General features: G+C 41.5%; 1 protein-coding gene across 4 annotated transcripts; it reads left to right on the plus strand.

Annotated features, from left to right (window-relative positions):
- On the plus strand, positions 1 to 25,448 carry LOC114468478 (syntaxin-binding protein 4). Of its 4 annotated transcripts, none has more exons than XM_028455402.1 (21): positions 1 to 242; positions 2,595 to 2,668; positions 5,468 to 5,563; positions 6,795 to 6,864; positions 6,955 to 7,029; positions 9,761 to 9,840; positions 12,646 to 12,766; positions 13,257 to 13,398; positions 15,341 to 15,447; positions 15,516 to 15,657; positions 16,580 to 16,661; positions 18,492 to 18,580; positions 20,447 to 20,543; positions 21,480 to 21,607; positions 21,777 to 21,869; positions 22,252 to 22,317; positions 22,400 to 22,591; positions 24,355 to 24,471; positions 24,608 to 24,657; positions 24,737 to 24,867; positions 25,060 to 25,448. In XM_028455402.1, exons 1-21 carry the CDS (start codon positions 196 to 198, stop codon positions 25,119 to 25,121), a joined length of 2,061 nt encoding a protein of 686 aa, XP_028311203.1. In that variant the 5' UTR covers positions 1 to 195; the 3' UTR covers positions 25,122 to 25,448. The 4 variants fall into 4 exon arrangements, with proteins under 4 accessions (XP_028311203.1, XP_028311204.1, XP_028311205.1 ...); XM_028455403.1 differs by having other exon boundaries at positions 25,063 to 25,448; XM_028455404.1 differs by having other exon boundaries at positions 22,264 to 22,317.
- The last annotated feature ends 239 nt before the right edge of the window (positions 25,449 to 25,687 follow it).

A 25,687-nucleotide genomic window follows, 5' to 3' on the forward strand; every position in this document is an offset into this window, starting at 1 on the left:
TCAGACGTTGAAATGGAGCAGCAGCTGCTCTGAGGTCTGCAGGTGGAGCTCAGCCCGGTTCCCGGTGCTTATGTAAGAGATAAACCGTGCGGCTGAAGGTGACGAGCAGGCAGCGTTCCGCGCACACGCTCCATCATGTGCGCGGCTGCTGGCTGAGGCTGCACCGACGCACAGTGCCCGTGAGCGGGGAGAACCATGCCAACCTTCTCGGTCATGTACAAAGGAGCGGTGATCATCAGCAGGTAAACGGCGTTTTCACGCGCGCTTCGTTCAACCGGTACGCACGAGCCTGTCGGTAACGCTGCGCTGCGGGGGGGCAGCACGTGCAAGTGTTGTTTGTTTATTTGTTTTGTACACCTGCGGTCCGAACATAGGTGTGTTCAAGTTCTTCAACAAATGACTCACACCTGTGTCTGTCTGTGATTGTATTTGTCTGTGTATATCTCACCGTCTGTGTTTGTGTCTGTCTGTGATGGATCTCTTTCCTTGTGTGTGTGTGTGTGTGCGCGCGCGCGCATCTGATTTTTGTTTTGTTTTTTGAAAAGCGAGTGGAGGCAGACATGATAACAGGTGGCCAAAAATGTGACAGGAAAGGAATGGAAAGTGACTAAAATGTTCCAAAAGCAAATAAAGAGGCAGTATGTAATGTAAAGGGTAGCGTTAATGAGCAAAATGTGGCAAACATTAGTGAAAAGGGGCAAAAAAAAAAAGGCAAAATTTAGGAAAAAAAGGAAACAAGTGGTATTTATTGAGCAAAAGTTAGCTTATTTGGATGAAAAGTGGCCAAAGATATTAAAGAAAGGGCAAAAATTGGATAAAAGTGTCATAAAGAACTTTTAAAAATGGACAAAAATAGGTGTTTATTGGTAAAAGGTAGCTAAAGTCTGAAAAGTGTCAGAATTTTTTGTAAGGGGGCAAAAATAGGACAAAGGAAGTTGCAAAATGGCCAAAGGAAATTGGTATGAAGGGGTTGAAAAGTTTCCCCCCTTTTAAGGTTTTCTTGGGAAATAATATTAAAATTAAAGCATAAAGAGCCACATGTTGAGTATCACTGACTTAATAACGGCTTCTACGTGGTGTCTGCTGATAATGTAGTGGGCTGATCTGGACAGAAAATGCCAGGGCTGATCAGGTTGTACCACCAACACTTCAACCATGTGATGTGATTAACTTTCTAACATTTGTAAATATCTATCATCAACCTTGTGTGAAGTCTTTTCCTTCACATTAAACCAGTTTTGTGATGGAATAAATCCAGAACAAATAATAGTCCCACATAGCGAGTTTGGCTCTGTTCTTGTTCTTTTTAAGTCCAGTTCAGTGTTTCCACGACTTTGTGCGGGTGGACTTTCATGTAGTTCATAAAGGTGTGCTGTACTGTCGGAGTGGTGTAATGGGCGGAGTCACACCCTCCCAGTGTGGAGAGCACTGGGAGGGAGCACTGTGTGTCCGTCCAGTAAAAGACAGACAGGCTGCAGCTGCTCGTGTGTGGAGAAGATGGATGTGCTGGTGTTTTATGGACGGTGTCAGGACTGCTCGACAGAATGATGATGAAACGTGTTTGACGTTCACAAACATGGCAGCTTCGTTACTAGCAATTTGTTGAAAACACAGAAAATATGGATCACGAACCGTTTGCTCTAATGCCAGGATACAGACAGAGAGGAGGGAACACAGACTGTAGAGGGACATGTTCAAAGCATTAAGCAGGGGGCTGCAGATTATAGACAGAGAAAACTAGTATATTTAACATTAATGTACCCTAGTTGGCACTTCTACCTATAAATGTTACATTAAGAATATAAGACTTACAGTATGTGGAGAGTCTTTTCAGTGGAGATCAAAAAACTTTGAGCAGCAATTTCAACGTTTTACATTTTTTTTGTGCAAAAGACCTTGAATTCATTGATCTATGAGGTCGACAGTGTGTCTTTATTTGATTTTTAAAAAATGACTGTCTGGTGCTATGTAGAAGATTAATACTTAGGTAATGACAGGTCAATTTTTACCAAACGTTAGACCTATGATCTAACTTCATCAGGAGGCTGTATATTTGATATGTGATTAGTTTCTTGCTTTCCTGTCCTTATGAGGATCTAAACCAGAGGTGGAGAACATCTGGGCTCTCACTGCTTAGCTAGGCTCACAGAGACGGTGCTTCTCCAAAACAGGACTAATAACTCCATTAGTCCAGGCTGATGGAGACATCTAACTTTCCACACTCCAACATAAAGGCAGTTTTCTTTTCTCTGTCGGGTGTTTTTAGTTTTATTGTTTCCTAGTCAAAGCCCTGGATTCTCTATGGTCAGACGAGCCGTTACAGAGTCAGAAAGAAAGGATGGTAAAGGAAACAATGGATATTTTTTTACATGCACATGTTGATCGTTAGTCATTCTAACATCTCTGTGGTTTTCTCAGCCAGTGACAGGAGCCAAGGCTAAGCACAGAATATTGTTTGGTATGATCCAATCCCTTCCTGAAGGGTGAACAGATTGTTGTTTGAAGCCACAGAGCAGCTCCTATCCCTGTAGGACACCTTAATGATGTTCTCTGTGTTGTGGAGATGTGTGACCTTCTGTCTCTGTGTCTAACAGGACACTAATGGGTCCGTATGGGGTCGACCGAGCTGTTCACTCCATGGAGTTTGCAGACTGTGAGAATGGCCTGGGTAAGTGCTTCAACTATAGCCTTTAATCAGTGTTTGGAGGGATCTATTGTACGTTTGTTGCATGCTCTCTGTGCTGATGCTGTGTGACCATGCTGCTTTTATTCAGAGAAACAACTCCTTTATTTCCTTCGAATCCACAGCTCATCGTCTTATTTACACTAACAACCTAATGCAGAAGCTTATTTAATGCACTCTGTCCCCTGCGGCCTGATTATGAGTGGCTGAACTAATGTCAGACCTACTTTGAGGGGGATTTTCTCTGCACAGAGGTATCCTGACTAAGTATCCGAGCGTTTGCCGTGATGGGGAAGTAGGTCATGTGGCAAAGCCCTAACCCACTTAGCTGTGCTGTTGTTTTATCCTGACTTCACTCACACATCAAACTGTGCTGTAGCTCAGCGGAAACAAAACCCTGCTGTAAGTGAACGTCAGGCCGGGCTCTGTGAGAGAGAATGCTAATGCTAATGCTAATGAAGCTTTAGTGTTCTCCTTCACATCATATGATACAGTAGTGCCCAAAAAAAAGGTTTCCATGAAAAGCTTCTCAAACGTTTTTTTCTCTATAAATCATATTCACTGCTTCCATGGGAACATCCTCTGCTTCCTCAGAGTCTGAGGAAAAAACTCATTTGAAATGTAGGAATGCTGCATGTGACGCACCAGCTGAAGCTCAGGGATTGTTCTGTCACTGAAGGAAAAAGATCAAAATTCAAAGATTTGCTGATCGTTGCACATCCCACCTCCATCATTTCTCTGTCTGTTCTCTGGTTTACTTCTTCTTTGGAGGCTCACTTTCTAAAGCAGAAGTTCTCAAACTGAGCCAAAGTAGCGTATTTTATAATAAAGTTATTATTGTTGGTGGAAAAAACGGCAGAAACTGATTATTAAAAATGCTGACTTTCAGCCAATATTATCATCCGTGCCAATTATTGGTCAAGTTTGTGATTGCTTTGGCTGTGCTGACGCAATGGAACACTGCAGTGTTGTCCAAGCAGTCATTTTTACTGTTAATTTTATCAAAGCCATTTTAATAAAGCTTATTCGCTTTCCAAACCAGCTTCTATTAGCTCACTCACCAAAAATAATGCTGAGATGCATCTGTAACCTTGTGACGAGATTACCGTCGATATCTATTCTCTACACCGTCAAACAATCAGCAGCCTCACCAAGCAGTTATATAACATAATAATCTTTTGTTATAATGTTTCAAGTATAAAAACATTAACTGGATTTATTTTTGTACTTGCTATTTACAGTTGAACTTTATGTGCAGTGTCAGTTCTTTATCTATAATGGTGACAGCGGGGGTGGGTGTGGGTACGGGATTTTGTTTTAGCGTGTTTTTTCTTTTTGTTGTGCACTATTGTTCTGTATTATATTATACAAAATTTAATAAATATGTTTAAACACAAAAAATATATACTGGATTTTCACAACAGCACAGGAATTATTGCGTAAAGCTCTCTGAGGTGCAGTAGTGCTTGTTGGGGTTCACAGAAAGCACAGTTAATTAATTCAAACACCAATACAGAATCTGGACTCGTACTGAGCGATCACCAGAAATCACCACCCAATTAATCCCACATAACGTTGTCATCCAGATATGACGAGAAACACTAGATTCAACAATAATTCAAAGTACCTGCAGCACGCTGACTCATACACGTCTTCTCTGTGAGCATGCGTGACATAGCAGTAACACGTAGCCACGTAAAGTTAAAGTTATAGTAAACTCAAGGGTGTCAATTTGTTTTGAAAGTGGGCAGGACAATTACTATTCAGCAAGTGACTTTTGAGAAGTGCTTGGGACGATGACTATAATTGGTTTTGCTTTAGGTACGGCTTTATAAAATGCGTCTGCATCAGTTATTTCGTGATTGTCGTGTATTGAATAAAAACTTGCTGAAAACGTTTAGATGAATCACTCCAACGCCAACAATGTTGTGAACGTCATGTTGAAATCAGCATGTCATCAAGCGCATCTGAACAGGATTTACAGCTCAGGAACAGCACAAAAACAAATGACTCAACACACATCACAAATAAGATCAAGGTTCAGCCATTTCCAATATAAAAGAATAAACCTATAGGGGTCATTGGGAGCACAGCTGGAGTTACATCAGATCACATTCTGTTACCATGACAACACATGCTCATAGAGCAGGATGGTACAGCGAGCGTAGAGGAATCTGATTTTTTGATGTTTATATTGTTGTTCGGATGTCTGCATCTTTGTTTTGCTACAGTATTGTTTTCGCCCAATAATCACAAGCTTGTTTTTCAATTGTGGGTAAGATATCCTTTGATCACAGCCACTAAAATTAAACAATATATTTATATGATGAGACAAACATAGTCTGAAGTCCTTTTAAGTGTTTTTCTCTGTTGAGAATACCTTCTGTGTACGTAAATCAATCCATCATGTCATTTTCACTGCCTGCACTCTTGGGTTTCGCCTGCTATGAAAGGATAAGATATGTTGTCTTTCCTTTAGAGCTAAGTGGTGTGAATACATTTATTATCAGAGTAAATTAAGTAAAACAGTGACATGTTGACTGTTTAAGTACATTATATAGGCCTATAGGTTAAGTGGATGCTGCTTCCTCTCAGAGCTTTTCTAAACACGTCTACTTGAAGGCGCTGAGAGCTGATCTGTGTGAACCTGCAGATCACCATGTTCTCACTCCCATCTGTTTGAATTGACCTCTAAATGGGAGAATACAGACGTGTCAGTGCTGACTCTAACTCTAAGCACAGTTTAACCATCCCTAATCCGACGCTGTTTTTGTTGCCTCACAGGCATTAAAGTGATCGGTGGAGTGAAGGAGCTCACAGGAGAAGAGTTCGGGGTCTACGTCAAACGGATTTTAGCTGGTGGCCTTGCTTCGAGTGATGGTAAGCTGCTTCTTTTCCTTCAGGTGGATCCACCAGTCCACCGGTGTCCACCAGTGCGTGGCGTGCTCATAGAGGACTGTAGAAATGCAGGAATAATACTGATTTATAAGGCACACACACACACACACACACACACAAAGGATATTTTTCCACGTCCTTTGATGATGTAGGTCATTTTGTTTTTTGGTTTAATGAGATTTGCGTTTAAATAGATTTCTGTTGGCCTGTAATAAAAAACCAGAATGTGTTTGTTTTATTAGAGTTATTTTTTTTCGTATTCAACCAATGCCCAGAAATCAGCAAACAAACTGAAATCTAGTGTTACAGTGAGTTAAAACGGATGGACTGCTGCTGGTTTGTCTTATGTATTGTCCCACAGCTCTGCACACTGCTCACCGTCGACTATTTCATCTTATTAGAAGACTTCATTCAGGGTTTGGGTTATGGTTAAGTAAAGGTGATATGATAACTCTTATTAAAATACATTGCTCTGCTATCTGCTTTAGGCAGCACCACAACATTCCATGAGCGCAGAAAACAACACGTCTCACGGAGGACGAATAAATGTTAATTGGGCGACTATGGTTCAGGTGATAGAAGGGTCGTCTTCTGATCTAGAGGTTGGGATTTCAATCCCGGTCTATACTTGTCTAAGTGTCCTTGGGCAAGACACTGAACCCTAAGTTGCCCCCAATGGTTGACTAGTGCCTTGCATGGCAACTCGGTCCCATTGGTGTGTGAATGTGAATGGGTGAATAAGCCGATATTGTGAAGCGCTTTGGGACCTTGTGGTTATAAAACACTATATAAATCATCTCCATTTAATTTGTTAATCAGAAGATTTTTTAATAAAAGAGGAAAATTTGATTCTCTCTGTAAAGACAGAATGATGCCAGGAAAAATGTTTTGTAGAGAAGCCCTGGGAAAAAAATTATCTTTATTACTAGAACTCAATGACCCACACTCTGTTTTTTCCCAAGTCATGGACTGGTAACCTGAGCATCACCGTTCATTCTGAGAGGTCAACCAATCAGAGCGCAAGGCCTTCTCATGGATAAATACTCAATGAAATGATTGATAGAATTAGGAATTATCTTTGTCCAAGCCTTTGTTTGGATAATAAAGGCAAACTTGGTTGGGGGACTGTCCCATCTTTGCCTCTATGTGCTCAGTACCTTTCATCATGATGACACGCCCACTCCACACTCAACGCTGTCTTTGTTCTTCACAGGAAACCTGATGCCAGGGGACCAGATCCTGGAGGTGAACGGGGACAGTCTTGTAGGAGTCACTAGTGAAAGGTGATCTTCTCACAGCTCTGTTGGGTTGAAGCCCTCATGGGTTCATTAAGTGACGCTGTCTGGTCTATGTGTGTGTGTGTGTGTCTTCAGAGCTGTGGACATCCTGAGAGCAGCTTCTGCCACCAATCACATGCGCCTGCTCATAGCCAGAGACGAAGAGGCAAAGTAAGCACAACACTGTATATTTTCTGTAACTGATGACATCACATCCTCTGGCACAGCATCCTCCAATATTAGAAACACAACACATTCTTCAGCTCCATATGTGGAGCTGTGAACAGAATGCTTTTATTTTTCTCATTGTAGAGGCTCTAATTTTCCATTTTGAATAGTCCTTATTTCAGAGTTGACCTGTTTTTTCCATTTCATGTCATCATTTTTCCCAGTTTAAATGACTTTACTGCTAGTAAGCTTTATGAAATTGTACCAAACATTCTAAATAGGGTTAACCAGAGCTGGATATTACGGTGGCTGGGAAGTGTCAGGTGAATGCATTTACAGAAATGAACACAAATGCAAACAGGTCACAACACAAATGCAAACAGGTCACAACACGAATGCAAACCGGCCACAACGGAAGTGTTTCCGACGGACCGGTATTACAGTCGGACGGGTATTATAATTTGATAGCCTGATATGAAAAATATAAGAGTATCCTAATCAACTTTCACTTACTTTCATACGCGTTTCGATGTCTTCTTCTTGTTCTTAACTGTTCTGGTGGGTTAAAAACATCCGCCAGAAACGTGTCCGTCTGTAATACCGGTTCGTCGGAAACACTTCCGTTGTAGCCATTTTGCATTCGTGTTGTGACCTTTTTGCATTTGTGTTCATTTCTTTAAATGCATTCACCTGACACTTCCCGGCCACCAGGTTTCCGCAACGGAAACCTCACGACCGGCTCCCGATCAGCAATCGTATGGTCTTAAAGACAAGGATCAAACATGTTTGAAATCCAGTCACTCCTCATGAGGGTATTTCACCGTTGAAGCAGTGCCACGGACCGGCTTACCGTAAACGCTCACACTGCGCGAACACCGTAGGACCGCTGTAAAATTGACGGACTGTACTGCCGACGTCTGTCCAGCCAGTTCCTGGTCCATCACATCTGCGTCTTTTCTTTTTAAAGCTCTTTTTGCTGAGATTTGCTAGTGTCTCACCACTTCCGGGATTTTCTTCTTTGTCTGTTTTAATGGCGACGCTTTAGAGTTCTTCTTCTTCTTTTAATATGTACGTTGCATTTCCGTAAACAAGAACCCGACGTGTCGTGTATGAACGTACAGTGTGAGCAGTCCGATCGTATCAGAGAGTCGGTCCGTACAGTGTGAGAACATGCATCGTGAGCTGCGCACATTCGGGCTCTGCACCTGAGTACGATTGTAAAAATCACACAGTGTATCCCAGCCTTAAGAGAACTGATTGGTCAGGAGGCGGGACTTTAGCACTCACTCAGATCCCAGCCAGAACAAAACCTGGTCCTGACCAAGATAGTCATTCAGCCTCTTACCATGGTGATCTAGCTTCGTAAGATGTTAGCCAGCTTTGTAGGACAGCACACACTGATTAAATGCTGGAAGTTAGTGCGATAAGAGGAAATCTTGCATTGTAGTATAGGCCCTAAGAGAAAAACAAGGTGAACAGATCAAGTTGAAAGGTAAACATGACTCATGGACAGTCAAGGCTGATTGCTTTAGTCCTGAACCAGCTTTGTAATCTGCTCACGAGCCATGTGGGTTAGTGCCAGCTGTCGGCAGCACAGGGCGCGTCTTCCCCTCAAACCGCCACTCACTGAAGGTGGCTCAGATTAGCATGTCTAAACTTATCATAAAAGAGTTCATGTTCAGCACCGATCCTCAGAGAGGAGAGGCAGGATTTAGGATTGTGCTGTGGTAGGAATCAGGAGGCGGTAACTATGCAGCTGTGTGATGCAGCAGAGTGAGTGAACGTTCACACAAACACTAACACAGTGAGTACAGGAGTGCGTGCTGCGGAGCCGAGAGGTGCTGTCAGCAGACTGAGGGAGGGGAGGCTGTCTGTTAATCTGATGGAGGGGTGGGATTACGTCTCCTTCAAAGTCATAACAGAACCAGGTCAGCTGGGATCAGCGGCTGTGTGACTAAAGTCAGAAACTGAGCTCCTCTTCGCTTACAGGTGACACAGATAGAAATGGCATCAAAGCAGAGCTGTGAACTTGGATTTAAAAATGTTCTCAATGCTGACTTTAGCTCTTGCAGCATAACAACTAAAAGCACCGTAACAGGTTTACTGTGCACTCTGATCTGTGTCCACCGATCAGACCAAGGCTTATTGTCCATACAGTCAAACAAACATGACCTGCTCTCCCTGAAAAATGATGCACTGATGAGAAAAAATAACTAATACAGATCTGGATTGTGATAGTTTTGAATTTTTCCATTAGGTTTTGTTTGTATTTCTAAATTCAGCTAGGTTTTTTAGTTTTTGAGCATATTTGCTAGTTTTAATTAATTTTATTTTTTGAAAATGTTAGTTTTAGTTTAGTCTTTTTATTAGTTTTAGTGGTTGTTTTAGTTTTAGTTTTTTTTTTTTTTTTTTTGAATCGGGGTGTTCGTCAGGTGCAGTTCCCAAAATCGTCAGAACATATAGAGAAAAAATATACAATTTTTAGAAAATGTATTGAACAGACTGATGAACAGTTTCCAACAAATTAAATAATAGTAAGTTATCGTCTTAAAAATACTTCTAGTTTTCATTTTTTTAGTATGTTTTAGTTAACCGTAATACCTCAGATAAACGGGTGATAAATTACTATTATCATCAAGTCATTGAGATGAAATATTTCCTCATTTCTCACAGTTTTCTAGCTCTGCTCCTGTACTTGGGTCCTAACCATTTGCTTCATGTGTTGGTTTGAAAGGAGAGAATTTGCAGAACTGCTGGAGAAATATGGATCCAATGGGAGCACAGGATCTACACGCAACTCTCCCGTCCAGCAAGGTAGGAGCTCTCACTGTGACTGCTGTGAGCCTGGGTCAAAGGTTACTGAAACTAGCTCCTCAAACACGCAACTGTAGATCAGAACTGCACAGGGTTGGGGTCAATTTTAATTGTAATCGCGTAATTGATCATTCATTGCAATTATGGCGTAATTATAACTGTAATTGTATATGAAAAAAATCTGTTGCCATTGTAATTGAATTGTAATTGAGTGCAGATAATTTACTTACGTAATTGTAATTGGCATGGAAATTTGATTAAAAAATGTCAATTACAAATGAATGACAACTGGGGAATAATGCTACAGTTCTATGGCTTATACAGTTAGCCATTTTTAAAATGTGTTTCATATCAAGTTTTCCCACTACCTGTCAGTTAATATTCACACCCATACATGTGGTAATGGTTAGAAGGGTTATTGGGTTAGAGTTAGGATATAATCGAATTTTATTTAAATAGGAACTATATATTTTCTTATATTAACAATACTGTAAAGGTAATCGATGTTTTGTTCCAAGAATTTATTGATATTGCTAAGTACCAACTATTCTCCCTAGTTAGGTTTTTACATAATATTACATATTATAATTAATGCACTAAAATGTCAATGTAAAAATCTAAAACAACACCATACACACACACACACACACACACACACACACACACACACACAATCATCACAACAGGCCTAAAAATCCAAGTTTCATTATACTTGTAGAATGGCAAAAATGCTTTTCTATTTTTTTCTATTTCCATTTATGACAAGCATTCATGTTACACCAAAATACACTCCACAGAGATACTACATGAGATCATTAGTAGCACTTTGGTCCTGTGTGGGCTGTTTTTAGGTGCTATATAAATAAAAGTTAGTCAAATAGTAATTTAACTTTAGTACAGTAATTTAGAACATTATTGTATTTGACTTTTAGGGGAAAAATAATATTTGTAATTTATTGTAATTGTAAAAAAAAATGCTGGTCACCGGAGTAAAACATAATTGTAACTGGAAAATTGAATTGACCCAAACTCTGGTGTCCATCAAATAAAAACAAGGAACTCAAAGACTTTACAAAGTCACACCAACTTATTAAGCCTTCACTCTGTGCAAACTGCAACAGGAACATGTGAGACCAGATAACGTGGTTATCATGTTTTAGTAAAACCTAAAGCGTGGGTAGGTGAAGTCAGCCTTGAAATGTCTGCTGACAGGCACAGCGCTCCACTACACATGTTAGCATCTGTTGGCCAGCTGCACAGGTCCTGTGACGTCCTCAATGAAGACTTCAAGCTGCTTCACCACAAAACTCACATGTTTAAAACTCTTCCTGTGTGTCATCCTAAAGTTGTTCTCATAAATTCTCTGAAAGGGATTCAATCACAAACAAATGTCAAAAGTAGAAAATCCTGCTCGGAAGTTTGTTTTTGACTTTACAAATGGTCATGCGACTTGAACTAAAGAGACATTTGCACATTGCATTGTGGGAAGAAGAATGTAAAAGTTTTTTTAAAGCTGCTATCCAGAGTTTCTGAGAGAACATCTTGATGTCCCGCCCTCAACAGCTCTACTTCCTCCCCTAAGGGAAGCAGCTCAGAGATAAATCTTGTTGCGGTTATGAAGACGTTTATCCTCAAGCTTTGTACCCAGACTTTTATTTTATTTTTAAGTAGAAGCTTTATACGTTGGCAGTCGTGGAATGGGTCACTTTGGAGTTTCTGAGCACTCCTTCATGACGCTATGCTGCTTGGAGTGATACCTGTTTGAGATGTACAGCCTCGTTTGCGTGCACAGTTTATGCAGCATGCGCATTCACTTTGATTGACAGTCTCTGCTCCAGGAAGTCGAAGCCTATTGGCTGGGCACACTCAGCGATCGTTTCCATTTGTATAGGGGTCTATAGGATGAAGGAAGGACTTATATACACTAATGTATGTGAATGACCACCAGCAGTAGACCATAGTAAACGACTAGTTGGGGTTTTTTTTTATTTCAAAAGAATCACACATAAACATAGATTTCTCAGAAACTCTGGATATCAGCTTTAAGAAGTGTTTTTATTTCATTCTTACTGTGATTTATATTGTTTTTCTTCACCATACATTGAAGACAATAATATGTGATTTTTGTTCTATTTGTTTATCACGTTCAACATGATGTGACCTTACTATGATTTCAGTTGTATTCAGCTGTTTCCATAGAAACATTTTCAATTTGTGAAAACGACAGAAATGTGACTTTGTCTGAGTTTTTGGGTCAAACTGGCATCAGAAGAGAATGAGAACAATTGTTGGATGAAAAACACAGGAACCGTTTAAATATGTTACTCATGTGTAAAAGCAGCTTTATAACTCTTTAAGTGTTGATGCACATCAAAGATGGGCTGTTGTGTCTGACACCTTTATAATCTCAGGTTCAAATAGCTTCATACTCGTAGCAAATAGATAATATGAAGATGAGATTCTGAATATTTTGTCCTGAACACATGTTTTTATGAGCCTTTTTTTAATTCGCTGCATGCTGGACCTGTTGGTTCCATCATCACTTGTCTGAGTGGAGATCTGTGGACGTTTTGAGCTTTGCTAAAAGGGAGCGTAAACAGTGAATGTGAGAGCTGCAAAGAAGCAGAGGATAAAAAAGGTCGGGGGATATTAAGGCTGCTCAGCACTTTGGGAATTATTGTGTCCTCAGAGTCACTCAGGCTTAGGGAATCTTTGACAGAATGGTGCCTGTGTCTGAGTGTAGAGCGTCTGATTGGCTGAGACTGACGTGTTTGTCTTACATTCTGCTTCTCGTCCATTTCACAGGCAGTCGTTTGCTCGACAGCACGTCGTCAGGATCCTCGTCGCGCTCACAGAGTCCTTTGTTGTTGAGCCCAGGATCCCAAACCGTGCAGAGCAGCAGTGGAGCCATGCTTCGCTCCCTCAGGTAGCAGCCATCACGTCCTGCATAGAAATTTGCATTTTTATTATGACATCATCAAGTATGTAAGACCGACAATATCCAAACAATAAGTGACAGATTTCAGTCCCTGCTGAATCTACACTGAAATTTCCTTTGGTGACAAATTTATATTTAATTAGGGAAAAACTTGTGGAATAATTTGAGTAAAAGATTTGATAAATATTGGTAGTTCTTTCAACAATTAGAGATTCAAAATGACTTCCATCATGTGATATAATCATGGGAAAACTGTGAGCCTGCACATATTGTGGAGTTTAATTGAATTTGTGTATTTGGACGGACTGAGATATTTACAACTGAATTAGTAGGTGATTTACACAATGATTTATGTTTTCTGTCATTTTTACTTCCTCCTGTGGGACACATTGGATGCTCTAATGCAGTGTTTCCCAACACTGATCACAATATTTGCGTGGCTTTTTGTCACAATCTGCGTTTGTGTGTGTGTTCTCAGCCACCCAGGTGAAGGGGTCATTCAGCTCATCTCACTGGTGCGCTCCAGCACTTTAGGCATCATCATTGGAGGAGGCTCCAACAGACCTGATGGACCTGCGGTCTTCATCCAGGAGGTGCTGTCTGGGGGCGACTGTCACCGGGTAAGAACACTGACACACACCCACTGAACGCTGAGGGACGGGGCTCAACAACCTGTGGGCAACGTGAGCAGAAAAATGATAGAGAGCCTGGGAGGAGCTTTGAGTCACAGATTAGTGTAGAACACCACTGAGCTGCTGATCCTGCCTGCAGGACTCTGACACCATCACACTAACGCGTCTTCAAACGCCTGAAAGCAGTCTTTGCTGCAGGGTGGGACTTCCTGTACGTTCGTGTGCTAAGGTCATAACCTTTAAACACTGTGCTAAGTGGGCTTCAGCCTCCAACATTCCCAGCTTTTAATCCCATCAGCCATGTGTGGGTTGTCTTAAAAAAGCTGAAGTGATCCATGGAGCTTTTTACAGGATTTACTGCAAACATTTGTGAGCTCACACAGGTGTCAGGAATTCAGTTCTCCTGTCTATAGCTGTTAGCCAGAAGGCACCTCACAAACATAGTAAAATCTTAACCAGAGTCCATTTAATTAAGTTTAAATATGTATTACCAGTTTGGATACAGGTAGGTTTAGTTCTGGTCACAGCTGCGGGATCAAACCTCAGTCACCTCCAGGGTCACAGGGTTAGGAGATTGTTGCTCCCATTGAACTCATTCACTACCAGCCATTTTCAGAGCAGCTAACCCCATACTGCCTGGTGTTTTAGATGATTTTCACTGATCTTTCAAGACCCACAGAATATTTTGTCCTGTGACAATCTGAAATCTGACCAGATTCTAAGATTAGACTCTTTACTTTCATCAAAATTTTTATTTTTGTTTATAGCTTATTTCGTTCTTTCGTAATCAGCAGTTGAAGAGAGGCAAGTTTCACACATATCACTAGTTTGTGACAAAAAGCTGAGAAAAAAGCCTTTTTCTGAGAAAAGCTGTATAATGCCAGCAAAACTATAATACAAACAGAATTACTTCATAAATACATTTTTTTTTAAAACTGAGAATCATACAAAAAATATTTAACCAACTACGACAAAAAGACACAAAATGAATCCAAAAAATACACAAACATTTTGTTGTTTCTTGTGTTAATATCTCTCCTGTGATAAAAGTTGTTCCAGTCTGTGGTTTGAGATTGAGAAGTACTTTTTGACTCAAGAACCATTTATTTAACAGCGGGGGTTTTTTTTAATGCTGAGAATGTCTGTAGGATAACCAAAGTGTTGGAGCAGAAAACCTTCTGTGATTTGAAGGTTTTCACTTACAACACAACACTTTAATCCCATCCTCTATGCCTCACTGTCTGCCCACTCACCTCCAAACATCCACAATATGACAGAGAGAAGGAAAAGCACAATTAGAGCTGGAAACACTTCTGCTGCAGAGGCCTTTTCACTCTGAATGTCTTCCATAATCCTTGTAGAAGTTGAGTGTGTGAGTGACAAAAAGATGAACAAAGGTTTGACCTGGTTTCGTTTGTTTCTGCTTTTTTCCTTTTTTAGATTCCTCAAGTTTGTAGTGGTATTTAAAAAGCTACCAAAGTAACCTTGAACTATGACCTTGAACCTTCAGGACTTTGATTGAAATGATGACCGACAAACTGCAAAAAAGAAAAAGCTTTGGTTGCTTTGAACATCATTTATAATTCCGAACTTTTGCTGGAAGCCTAGATTATAATCTGCTCTCTGTGCACATTTAGAGATGAATGCAAACACTTGGACACTGCTGCACACTTCAGTTATTACGCTCATTTTTCACTCACTCAAATGCTGAAATACAACACAGCTGTCCACTCTGTGTCACTCTGACAAATATACTGGCTTGGAAAAAGACACAAAATGACTCTTCACCATCTTCATCACGGTTCTCTGCACGGTTTCATCGATGTGCTTAATAAGACTTGAAGGGTTCTCTTTCAAACTACAGGACATGAGGCTCAGAGGCCAAGGTTTAGAGTCAGAAGGATGAAAAGTGTGTCTGTGTCTCCTGTAGGACGGACGTCTGAGACCAGGAGATCAACTCATTGCCATCAACAAGGAGTCTCTGATAGGTGTGACCCACGAGGAGGCCAAAGGAATGCTCAATAAGATCAAACTCAGGTGAATGGAAAACATAACTCTGAATATACTGAATTCCTCTGACTCCTTGTGCATGTGTGTGTTTCCAGTCAGGACACTGCTGTGGACATCGCCTTCATCCCTGGTAAAGGACTTTTTCCAAGCAGCACATCTCTGCACAACGGAGTCCAGCGAGCCGCGGGCAACAGCTACAACTCAGGACGCTTAAAAGTCCACATCAGGTCCCCTGAGGTGAGTCTGCAGGTCCTGCTGCACAGCTGGGACGGGGACACATGAAAGTGGAAACTAGGCCACAATATTGTGGAAATCGCTTTATTCCCACTAGATATCAAACTACTCCGTATTTGGTCCCTGAGGGCAAATGAGTTAGATACTCCTACCTTAGGCCATGGAAGAATCCATTACATTTTGGAGGGGATCCACATAAATACACTGATTCTAGATGAATGAAAATAAAATGGAAACATCTCTATCTCTCATAATTGTTGAAATTTCAAAAATTCATATCTCATATATATATATAAAAAAAAAAATTCATATCTCATCCTTGATTGGTCTTTATGAAATTTGACTCAGTGATATCGAGTTGGTTCCTCAATCATTCCACTGACTTTAATTTGAATTGGATTCAAATTTCATCGCAATTTTATTAATGGTTATGGTTATTAATAGGATATACATTTTATTTAAAAAAAAAATGTAAAGGCTCTATGAGTGATCTCATTTATTTATTAAGTCATCTTCAAACCAGCTACATTATTTAATATTTATTTGAATGTCTGTCTGAACATATTCTATCTAAAATGAGGTTATTATAATGAATGAAGACATTGGCTGGAAGTCAAAGGGCACAGTCCGAATAAAAACAATGAATTACATTCTCATTGTTCTCATATTATAATTTGGAATTATTTTATTAATAACTGTTGAAATTTTGTTTTGGGAGAAATCAATATGTTTGTGTTTAAAGTGCCCTTTATGAACCAAAAGTTAAAAAAAAGTATTTTATATACATGATGTGTGAGTTTTTAGTCTGCATATTGTGTAGAAAAGCTCAGTGAAAACAGTCACACCTGATGAAACAGACGCCAACACAGATGTGCTGTTTACCTGCACATCAGTGCTGACTGTTGTTGTTTGCCTGCATCATCAGATCTGCACAGAGGAACCAGTCCCAGTGTCCTCAGTGTCCTCCTCCTCTCCTGACATCTGTCCTCCGGACATTCACATCTCAGGTAAACACCAGCAGGCTCCGTGTCTCTGTGTCCTCTGCTCCTCCCACTGTGGAGCCATTTACAATCAGGGAGTGAAGATCACATCCTAAAGTGTGTGTGTGTGTGTGTGTGTGTGTGTGTGTTCTTCATTGTTAGTGTCCATCTGTCCCTCTTTGTGTCCCAAACAAACACTAAACACATTGTGATGACTTCCAGCCTGTGTGTGTGTCCTCTCACATGATGCCATGACCTAAAAACAAGCACAGATTAGTGTTGACGCAGGAAGTGCTCGTATTCAGAGCGCACATGTGGACAGGAAGGAGGAACAGCAAAACAAACAAATACAAACCTGAACTGTCCAAGGTTTGGATTTAAAAATCAACTTAGTTTTAGTCAGAATTTAGTCATCAGGAATATTTCAGGTATAGCACAAGCACAAGAGTTTTTTAACATGCTTATTTCTTTAAAGATTCTGATTGGATTTAATCTCAAGCGATTAAATCATTGTTTAGTTTTTATTAGTTGATGAAAATATAGTATATTTTAAATTAGTCATAGTCAAGTTATTAACTGCGTTTCCATTACCTTTGGAAATTCGCAAAATCTAAATAGCGCAATAAAAACTGGTGATGGAAACAGCTACGTTTTGGAAAAAAAACAATCAGATATTGCTGAAAGGTTTTTACACTTTCATGAGGAGGAATTTCAGACGATTCCATATTAAAATATGTCACAAAAGCACTATGGAAACACTTTTTCCGCAAATACACGTCACAGAACATGAAGTACATGGTCACATGACCACTTCAAGAAAACATGGTGTTTCTTAGCGTTATACTTCAAAATGTATACTGCCACATTAGATAGCAAACAACAAAGGAATACGGTGTGATATAAGGAGGTTCTGAGCATCCGTCACCCTGCGGACACCTTCCCCAATCCCGTTGGCCTGGATTACCTCACCAAGGTCATTACCCCAGTGTTGTGTCCAGCTCGGATTGGTTAAGGCAGTTGCTAGCGGTGACAGATGTCAGCACACAAAAACAGCTCTGACTGCATTTTTCATCTCTCCTTCACTCATAATGTTATCATTTATGTTCTATAAAGTCTCTGTGAGGACACTCGCTGCTAGAAGTGTGAATCCACGGTTACACACACACACGCACGCACACACGGATGTCCCGTAGTAGAACTTTCCTTGTGTTTCTTCATCAGACAAACAGGGGTTCTGCTTTATTTATCGTGTTCACTGTGATAAGGTTTTCACTCCGATCTCGGCCGTGTTCAAGTGCTTCTGTAAATAACCAAAATGTCAACATCCGTCTTTGTTTTGGTTTTGAATCTGTGAAAACAGCAAAAATGTCACTTAGTCAGTTGTTTGGGAGTGAAACTTGCATCAGCAGAGAATGAGAACAAACACAGGAAGAGTTTAAAATGTTTGTTATTGTCTCAAGGAGCAAAAAAAGTCCATCTACTATCCTGAGTTTGTGTGTGTGTGTGTGTGTGTGTGTGTGTGTGTGTGTGTGTGTGTGTGTGTGTGTGTGCGTGCGCGTGCGTCCATCAACTGGACAAACTAATCAAATTAATGTCCCGCCCCCTCCCCCCTCATTCATTCAATCATCCACCTTTCCTTCACCCCTCTCTGTTTAATCACACACACACACACACACACACACACACACACACACACACACACACACACACACACACACACACACACACACACACACACACACACACACACACACACACACACACACACACACACACACACACACACACAGAGAGAGAGAGAGTTGTCAGTGTGTGTTCTTCACATCGTTCTCTCTCCTGTTCTTCTGTCCTGTGCAGGTTCCAGCAGTCAAAGATCTCCTACAGGAACGAAGCCCAGAATAACTCTGGACCCTTTTATACGCCTCAAATTAGACAAGTTAGAGCTGGTGAGTCAAAGCCAGTCAAAAAAATGAATTGATAATGGATCAGAATGCTGTACAGAGGTCTTTGGCCATGTGACCACAGCTGGAAGCAAAACTGATGTTTGTCAAAAATACAAAAAATCCAGAATCCAACTGTGACTTTCAAAGAGAGAGTCATTTTCTCTTTACTAAAACTAGTACAGTGCTCGTCGGAAGTATGTATTTATGTGGGTCTACTGCCAGTGGTCATTCATATACATCAATGTATATATGTCCCGCCTTCGTCCATAGACCCCTATACAAATGCAAGAAAGCGCCGACTTTGCCCAGCCAATAGGCTTCGACTTCCTGGATCGTGCCACTGTCAATTAAAGTGAATATGCGTGCACAATCACAACAGCAAACCGGTATCACTCTGAGCAGCATAGCGTCATGGAGGAGTGCTCCGCAACTTCAGTTACCCATCCCACAACTGCCAACGTATAAAGCTTCTACTAAAAAAGAAAAGTCTGGGTACAAAGCTTGTGGATAAACGTCTTTGTGACCACAACAAGATTATCTCGGAGCTGCTTTTCAAAGGGGGAGGGACTTGCTGCATTTAAAAGGATTCAGAACAGACCAAGATTTGGCGACATTTCTCATGGACAGGTAATAAACATGTTTTAATCAAAAGTTATAGCACTCTAACAATAAATGTGTAGTTTTTGTAGTCATGCGACTTTGCTATGTTTTGCAATGCACATGCACAAACGTAGAGGCGTGGCTTCTGGTAGATTGGCAGAGGCAGTGGAGGAAGTAGAGCTGTTGAGGGTGGGACATCAAGACGTTCTCTCAGAAACTCCAGATAGCAGCTTTAAGTAGAGTTGTCAATTAAAGACAAATGAGTATGTGTTTGAAGGTTGGATGTACAAAAAGGTGTACATACTGTGTACTCTGTAGTGTTATGAAGGGGTTTATTTGCGGGTGCAACGTAAAATAGCGTGTGCAATTGCCCTGGTTTAATTCTATGGGACATGCACATGATAAATTGAGAAATAAAGTTTGCACCAATGCGGCGGGTTAGGTAGAATCTGATAGAAGACATAAATTCATACAAATAAAACTATTTATTTAGCATTTAACATTTGTTAGTGCTGGGGTGATTATCTTGTGCGTGTGTGTGTGTCTGAGCCAGTAGACTCGGGAGGAAGTCGGCGCTCAGCCACTTCACGCCAATCGTTTTCACGTTTGTGCACAGATGAGAGTGAAATATAGCAGTGTCATGTAAAGCAAACATCTCTTCGGTGTAAATGAGATGATAAAACAATGCAATAAGAGCATCTACAGTATATCAGTGGTCCGTGTCTACGCACGTCTGGTGCATGCTCACGTAGCTACTCAAGCTCTTCAGCGATTGGCTCTGGCTGCACACGTGACTCTAGCTCGCCACTTTGATTCGCTTTGGCACGGACAGGAGCAGAGCTGCGCAGTGATTGGCTCTGAGTGCACATGTGATCCTAGTGGCTTTGGTTCTAGGGTCAATTTTATGAAATTATTAATTAACTGTAGCATTATAGTACAAACAATTGTGACGTTGCACAGCTTTGAACCAAGCTGCAGCTATGTAGCAACTATGAGCTCTGTCTGTCCCTGAACACCAGAGATAATTGGGGCACAGACACACAGACAGACACACAGACAGAGATTCCTTGCTTTTATAGACAGATAAATAGAGTAACTACTGCTTCTATTAATGGTGTCTATTCTGAATAAAGCCTCTTCAAAATAAAAGCACAGATCTTTTTCTAAACCTGGATCCTGACCTACCAGTTGAGAACGGTTCGTGTTCCTGCAGCGCTCCGTGTTCCCTCACAGCTGATCAATCTGTGCACGTGTCTCTGTGTGTGTCAGGCTTTGTCCTTCCTCGGGCTGGATGTCACTGAGGAGAAGAGGAAGAATTTAACTCAGAGTCTGAACACGGACCCACAAGGCACTGTGGCATATGGAGGTAAGGCGCCTGCAGGCCATGCACGTGCACACACGTGCACACCAAAGCGCGTTATGCATGCATGTTAGGACAGTGCAGTAGTGTCCACACACTACTGCACTGAACCAAAGCTGCAGGACAAACAGCTTTTAATGCTTCATCTTGGATTAAAAGTAGATTTTAAACAAAAACATTCACACTTTGACCCCCAGCAGGAAAACATCCCCCCTCCCTTTCTTTTTTTTAAAAAATCATTCGACTAAGACAAAACTCAAGTTTAAGTCGTCCATGATGAGAAGTGATGGTCACCGTCTCTAAAATCATCAAAGCTCATCAAAGCAATTAATAAAAATCTAAGCTCAGAGACAAAGATGTGCTGCTGTGAACCGCTCCCCGTATTGTTTTTATTAATAATAATATATTTATGTATTATATATTATAAAAATAAAATATAAAATTATGATATTAAAAAATACATTATATAAAACAAGACAATATTTAACAGAATAGTTATAGTTCAATTGTTGTTAATTATACTTTGTTTTTATGATTTGTTTTATTAAACTTAATTTTATTCCAGCCACGACGTGCATCATATACAAAATATTGAACATGACTTTTTTTGTAGTTTTTTGTTTGATTTGTACTATTTAGGACACTTTAATAAAAATGATTGCATAATATTAATTGCACTTTACATTTTTGTTGTTCATTTGATTCCTATTCAAGACTCTTTGATAAGAATGACTGTATATTGTTAATATAATATAGGCTACAGAGTTTCATTTTTTTTACATTTTTAATCTTAAGTTGCTGAAAGAACTCTCAATTTTTTTCAAAATCCTGCATTTTTGCCTTAATTATTCCACAAAATGTATTTATTCATTATTATTTGAGAGTAGTGGGTGGGTTGTGTCCGTCTGTGTTGCCATGGTTACCCAGTAACTCTTCCCACAGACTTTGTGGAAGCCACCCGGATCATCTTCCAGGAGAACCTGGAGCAGTCGTCTTTGGGAGCAGCTCCGTTCACCTTCTCCTACCATGAAGCAGCCAGTCTGATGGACACGTCAGCGTTCCACTCACCTGTGAGCAGAGTGCACACACACACACGTATACACACACACACACACACACACACACACACACACACACACACACACACACACACACACACACACACACACACACACACACACAGCATGGGCTGCTGGGAATCCTACACGCACACAAACCTGTGTGTGTGTGTGTGTGCAGACGTATGAATCAGAAAGCAGCTACAGCAGTGAGGAGATAGAGCAGTTTCAGACGGAGGTGAAGCAACTTCACACGCAGATGAAGCAGCTCAAGGTGAACAGCATCACACACTCATACACACACGTTATTATCTTATTAAAAGGTGTACAAAGTACTTTTCACTAAAAACAGTTCAAAAATGTATTCCAGCTTTGTTTTTTTTTCCTCAATTAGACTATTTCTCTGTTGTCTGGTCCAGCATTTCCATCAGCAACCCTAAAAAGTAGCTGCTGGTCCAGAACAAAGTGGCACGAGTGCCTCTGTCATGGTTCAAAGTTAAAAACAGATTAATTTATTGTCGTGATAACTGTGATGGAGGATTATGTTGATGGAGCTTCATGTAAGTTCTGAAGCACAGGTTTCACAGTTTGTGGATCAGATTCAGGAGTGGTTCTGTGTGCGAGGGTCTGGCTTCATTTGCTGCCTCTTTTGGCAGGTGATGCTGAAGGACATGGAACTCAGTAAGAAAAGCCTGGAGGAGGAGCTGCAGAAGACCTCCGAGGTGAAACGCGTGGTTTGATCCATGGTGGATCGATGGAGCTGGAACTGCTAGAGCTGACCCTGTCGGTGGTGTCTGTTCTCAGAGAGCCTGTCTGACTGTGGAGGAGAACGCTCGTCTGAAGAGTCGTCTGCACGCGGTGGAGGCGGTGCACAGGCCCGGCAGCACCGCTGAGCAGGACTACGAGGAGGTGATCCAGCTGCTGGAGGCTGAGATCAGAGACCTGAAGAACCAGCTGACCAACAGGAGACACACACGAGGAGCAGAGAGCTCAAAGGTGAGGACCAGCACCAGTTGTAATGAAGGAGTCGTTAGTAGGGGTGTGCATTGCAATGAATCTGACGATACAATTCAGGAATTGCATGTCACAATACGACATATCCCAAAATATCCTTTTCTTTTTTTTCCGCCTTGTTTGCACATGCTGTCGTAGGTCAACACTATATATGTAGTGCAATCTTTTTCCGACAGTAATGCATGTTTTATTATTGCAATTAAATAAATTAATTTATTTTATTGCATAATTGTGACCATCACCAGCGCTCCCTAAGGAAGGCTAAGTCAAACTTTATTAATAAAAAGAGAGGGCAGTGTTAGGGGGAAAGGAACAGGGGGTCAGGGTGGGACGATGGAAGGGGTGCGGTTGAGTCAACTATTTTAAAGTGGGAGTGCATATTGTGTTGTGTAATCAGTTTAGCCAGTCTGGTGACAAGTGTGGAGAAATTGAAACGGGTGAGATAGCACCCAGCTTAATGGCGCGTTCACACCAGATGCGCTTCTAGGAAGCGTCGGAGGTCCCGGTGTGCGTCCAGCGCCTCCTGTGCAGCGTGTTTTGAAGCTTTTCGCGCGGCAGAAGCTTTTGACATGTGCCCGGCGCCTCCAACACGGCCGACGCTGGAGTTGGGATTGTTGAACTTTTGGGGCATATCGCGGCGCGTCGACCAATCAGGAGCGTTTCCTAAACGTGACATTCAGAATAATGAGAAGAAGAAAAAAAACCCACTAAGCTGAGGAAGAGCCATATGGACAGAAACTCTAGAGCTCCTGGAGTTGGGGTCCTGGTAGGAGATGCGAGCGCCGATGCTGGTCGTCAAACTGGGCACGGGAAATACGGAAGTAACGCTGAAATATCATACATTCCATGAACACTACCGGCAACAGAGAAGCCCCTCCCCTTGACGCGTGTCCCGAGCATCTTCGACACTGGTGACAAGCGTCTGTATTCAATGAGCACAAGCGTCCAACAATTTTGATGTCCAAAACGCGTTTGGTGTGAACGTACCATAAGTATAATGGTGGTGGCCGCGTACAGAGGGAAGAAGTAAGTGGTTATACCTAAAACTGGTATTTGGGATCAAAGTATCTTAGGTTCAGCCCATTACAATCTTATCCCACAACCCAAGGCATGCCAGTGTATCCATGACCGATGTTTGTGAAAGAGCCACTTCTGTGAACCCAGGCGCCACCCCCAATATTTTCCGATACTAAACAATATGATGTACAGTACATCGCGAAATATCGTGATGAAATACAATTTATGTCATGTTTTTTAAATTTACGAGAACAAGTAAATGGTAACTAAATGATCAAAAACAAGTGGCATGTTTATCAAACTGTCAAATTACATTTTTCCAAATTTTTTTTAACTTTTGATTCTACAACAGATTCTGATTCGGTTAAGTTCTTAAATTCTTCATAAAAGTAACCACATGCATATATCAAAGTGCCCAATATGTTTTATGAAAATAAGGCGCAATCAACTTCTAAGCTGAAATGCATTGAGTGAGGTAGTTTAACAAGGTCTGATGTGGTTCACCGACACCTATTGACCGGGAGTTTATGTGCTATGCATATGTTAGCACAATTCAATGTTTTTTTTCCATTAATAAAATGATTTTAAAAATCAATTTGGACATTTTTTGAATCTACAGTATATGATTGTTGCGCTGTGAAATATTGTGATATGTCGCCAAATCGATTTTCTCTTACACCGTTAGTCTTAGGTTCAGTGATGTGTGTGTGTGTATGTGTGTGTGTCAGGAGGAGGTGGTGGACCTACAGCGGAGGCTGACTGCTGTTGACTGTGAGCTGAAGAAGTCTGAGCTGAACCGCAAACATCTGGTCATCTCCAACAAGAAGCTTCTAGGTTTCGCACAGGTCAGAGATGAATGAACACACACGCTGTGTGCTGGGGTCAGTCTGCCCCCCAGTGGTTATTCATCACACTACAGTTTTCTCTCAGATTTATCTTCAGGCTGTAAGTGACCTCTGAACATCTCCATGTTTGTTACAGAACGTCCACAAAGTGCTGAGCACCCCCAGCCTGTTTGGAGGAGAAGTCTGGTGAGAACCTCACATCATCTACTGACATCCATCAGAGTCCTGCTGTGGTGCTCACTGTATGTGTGTGTGTGTCCATCAGGAGCAACAGGTCGTCTCCAGCCACAGAAAGCCCCGACACCCCCTCCCCCCTCCCTGACCCTGCTTTCCAACTGGCTGTGGAAGCTAAAGAGCTGATGGAGGGGGCAAGCAGCATCACTGCTAATGACAAAGGTACACACATTTCCATCTATGTGTGGAGTTTGCATGTTCTCCTTTGTTTGTGTCTGTTTCAGTCCTAGCTAGAGGCAGCACTCACTCCCAGAGCAGCCCTGGTGTAGACATGCATGAAGCTTTGTGTGCAGCAGATGTTGGAGCGTGAGTGACACCTGATCTCCATCTGATCCCTGTCACCTCTCCTCTCAGCAGCTGCAGCGTCGCAGAGCGGACCGGAGCCCATAACAGAGCTCAGCCCTCAGCGAGCGTGAGCCACGACACGTGTACGAACAGCAACACAATCCTGCCACACAAACACAAACACACCGTTGGATGCCAAAGCCCCGCAACATGCCGACTCAGCACCTCCGTCCACCAAACACACCAATGTCTCCGAGACACTGGGATTCTCCGGTTTTCCTCCCACAGGAGCTCCACACACACACACAGCTGTAGCCCTTAGTAGCCCCTCAGACTGCATGCAGAGCAGGAGAACCCTGACTCCTTCTGTGTATCTCCACAGCTTGTTTCCTTCCATCCCTCAGCATCACTGCAGGAAGCCAAACCACACTTAATTTCCCATCATGCCCCTGGACTCACACGGCTTATTCTCTGCATGGTTTCTCATGTCCGTGTGCGCGGCGAGCTGTAGTGTTTGGTGTCAGTCTTAGGCTGCGTTTTGTTTTCTACAAACAGCTGCATCAGTCGTTTATTTCAGATCGCATCTTTGGTGTGGCCTCATGTTCTTTATTTTACTGTTTTGTATTAAAGAAATAACTGATGAGTAGAAGCCGTCTGAGCTTTGTTTTCACTGGACGTCACAGAAACCCAACATGAT

This window comes from Gouania willdenowi, chromosome 8 (genome assembly GCF_900634775.1).
Source record: "Gouania willdenowi chromosome 8, fGouWil2.1, whole genome shotgun sequence".
NCBI classification, from domain to species: Eukaryota; Metazoa; Chordata; class Actinopteri; order Blenniiformes; family Gobiesocidae; genus Gouania; species Gouania willdenowi.

Coding starts and splice junctions, on each gene's coding strand:
- LOC114468478 (XM_028455402.1), top strand. CDS start 196: ATGCCAACCTTCTCGGTCATGTACAAAGGAGCGGTGATCATCAGCAG. Junction 2,669..5,467: donor AGACTGTGAGAATGGCCTGG/GTAAGTGCTTCA, acceptor GTTGCCTCACAG/GCATTAAAGTGATCGGTGGA. Junction 13,399..15,340: donor CTGGGGGCGACTGTCACCGG/GTAAGAACACTG, acceptor TGTCTCCTGTAG/GACGGACGTCTGAGACCAGG.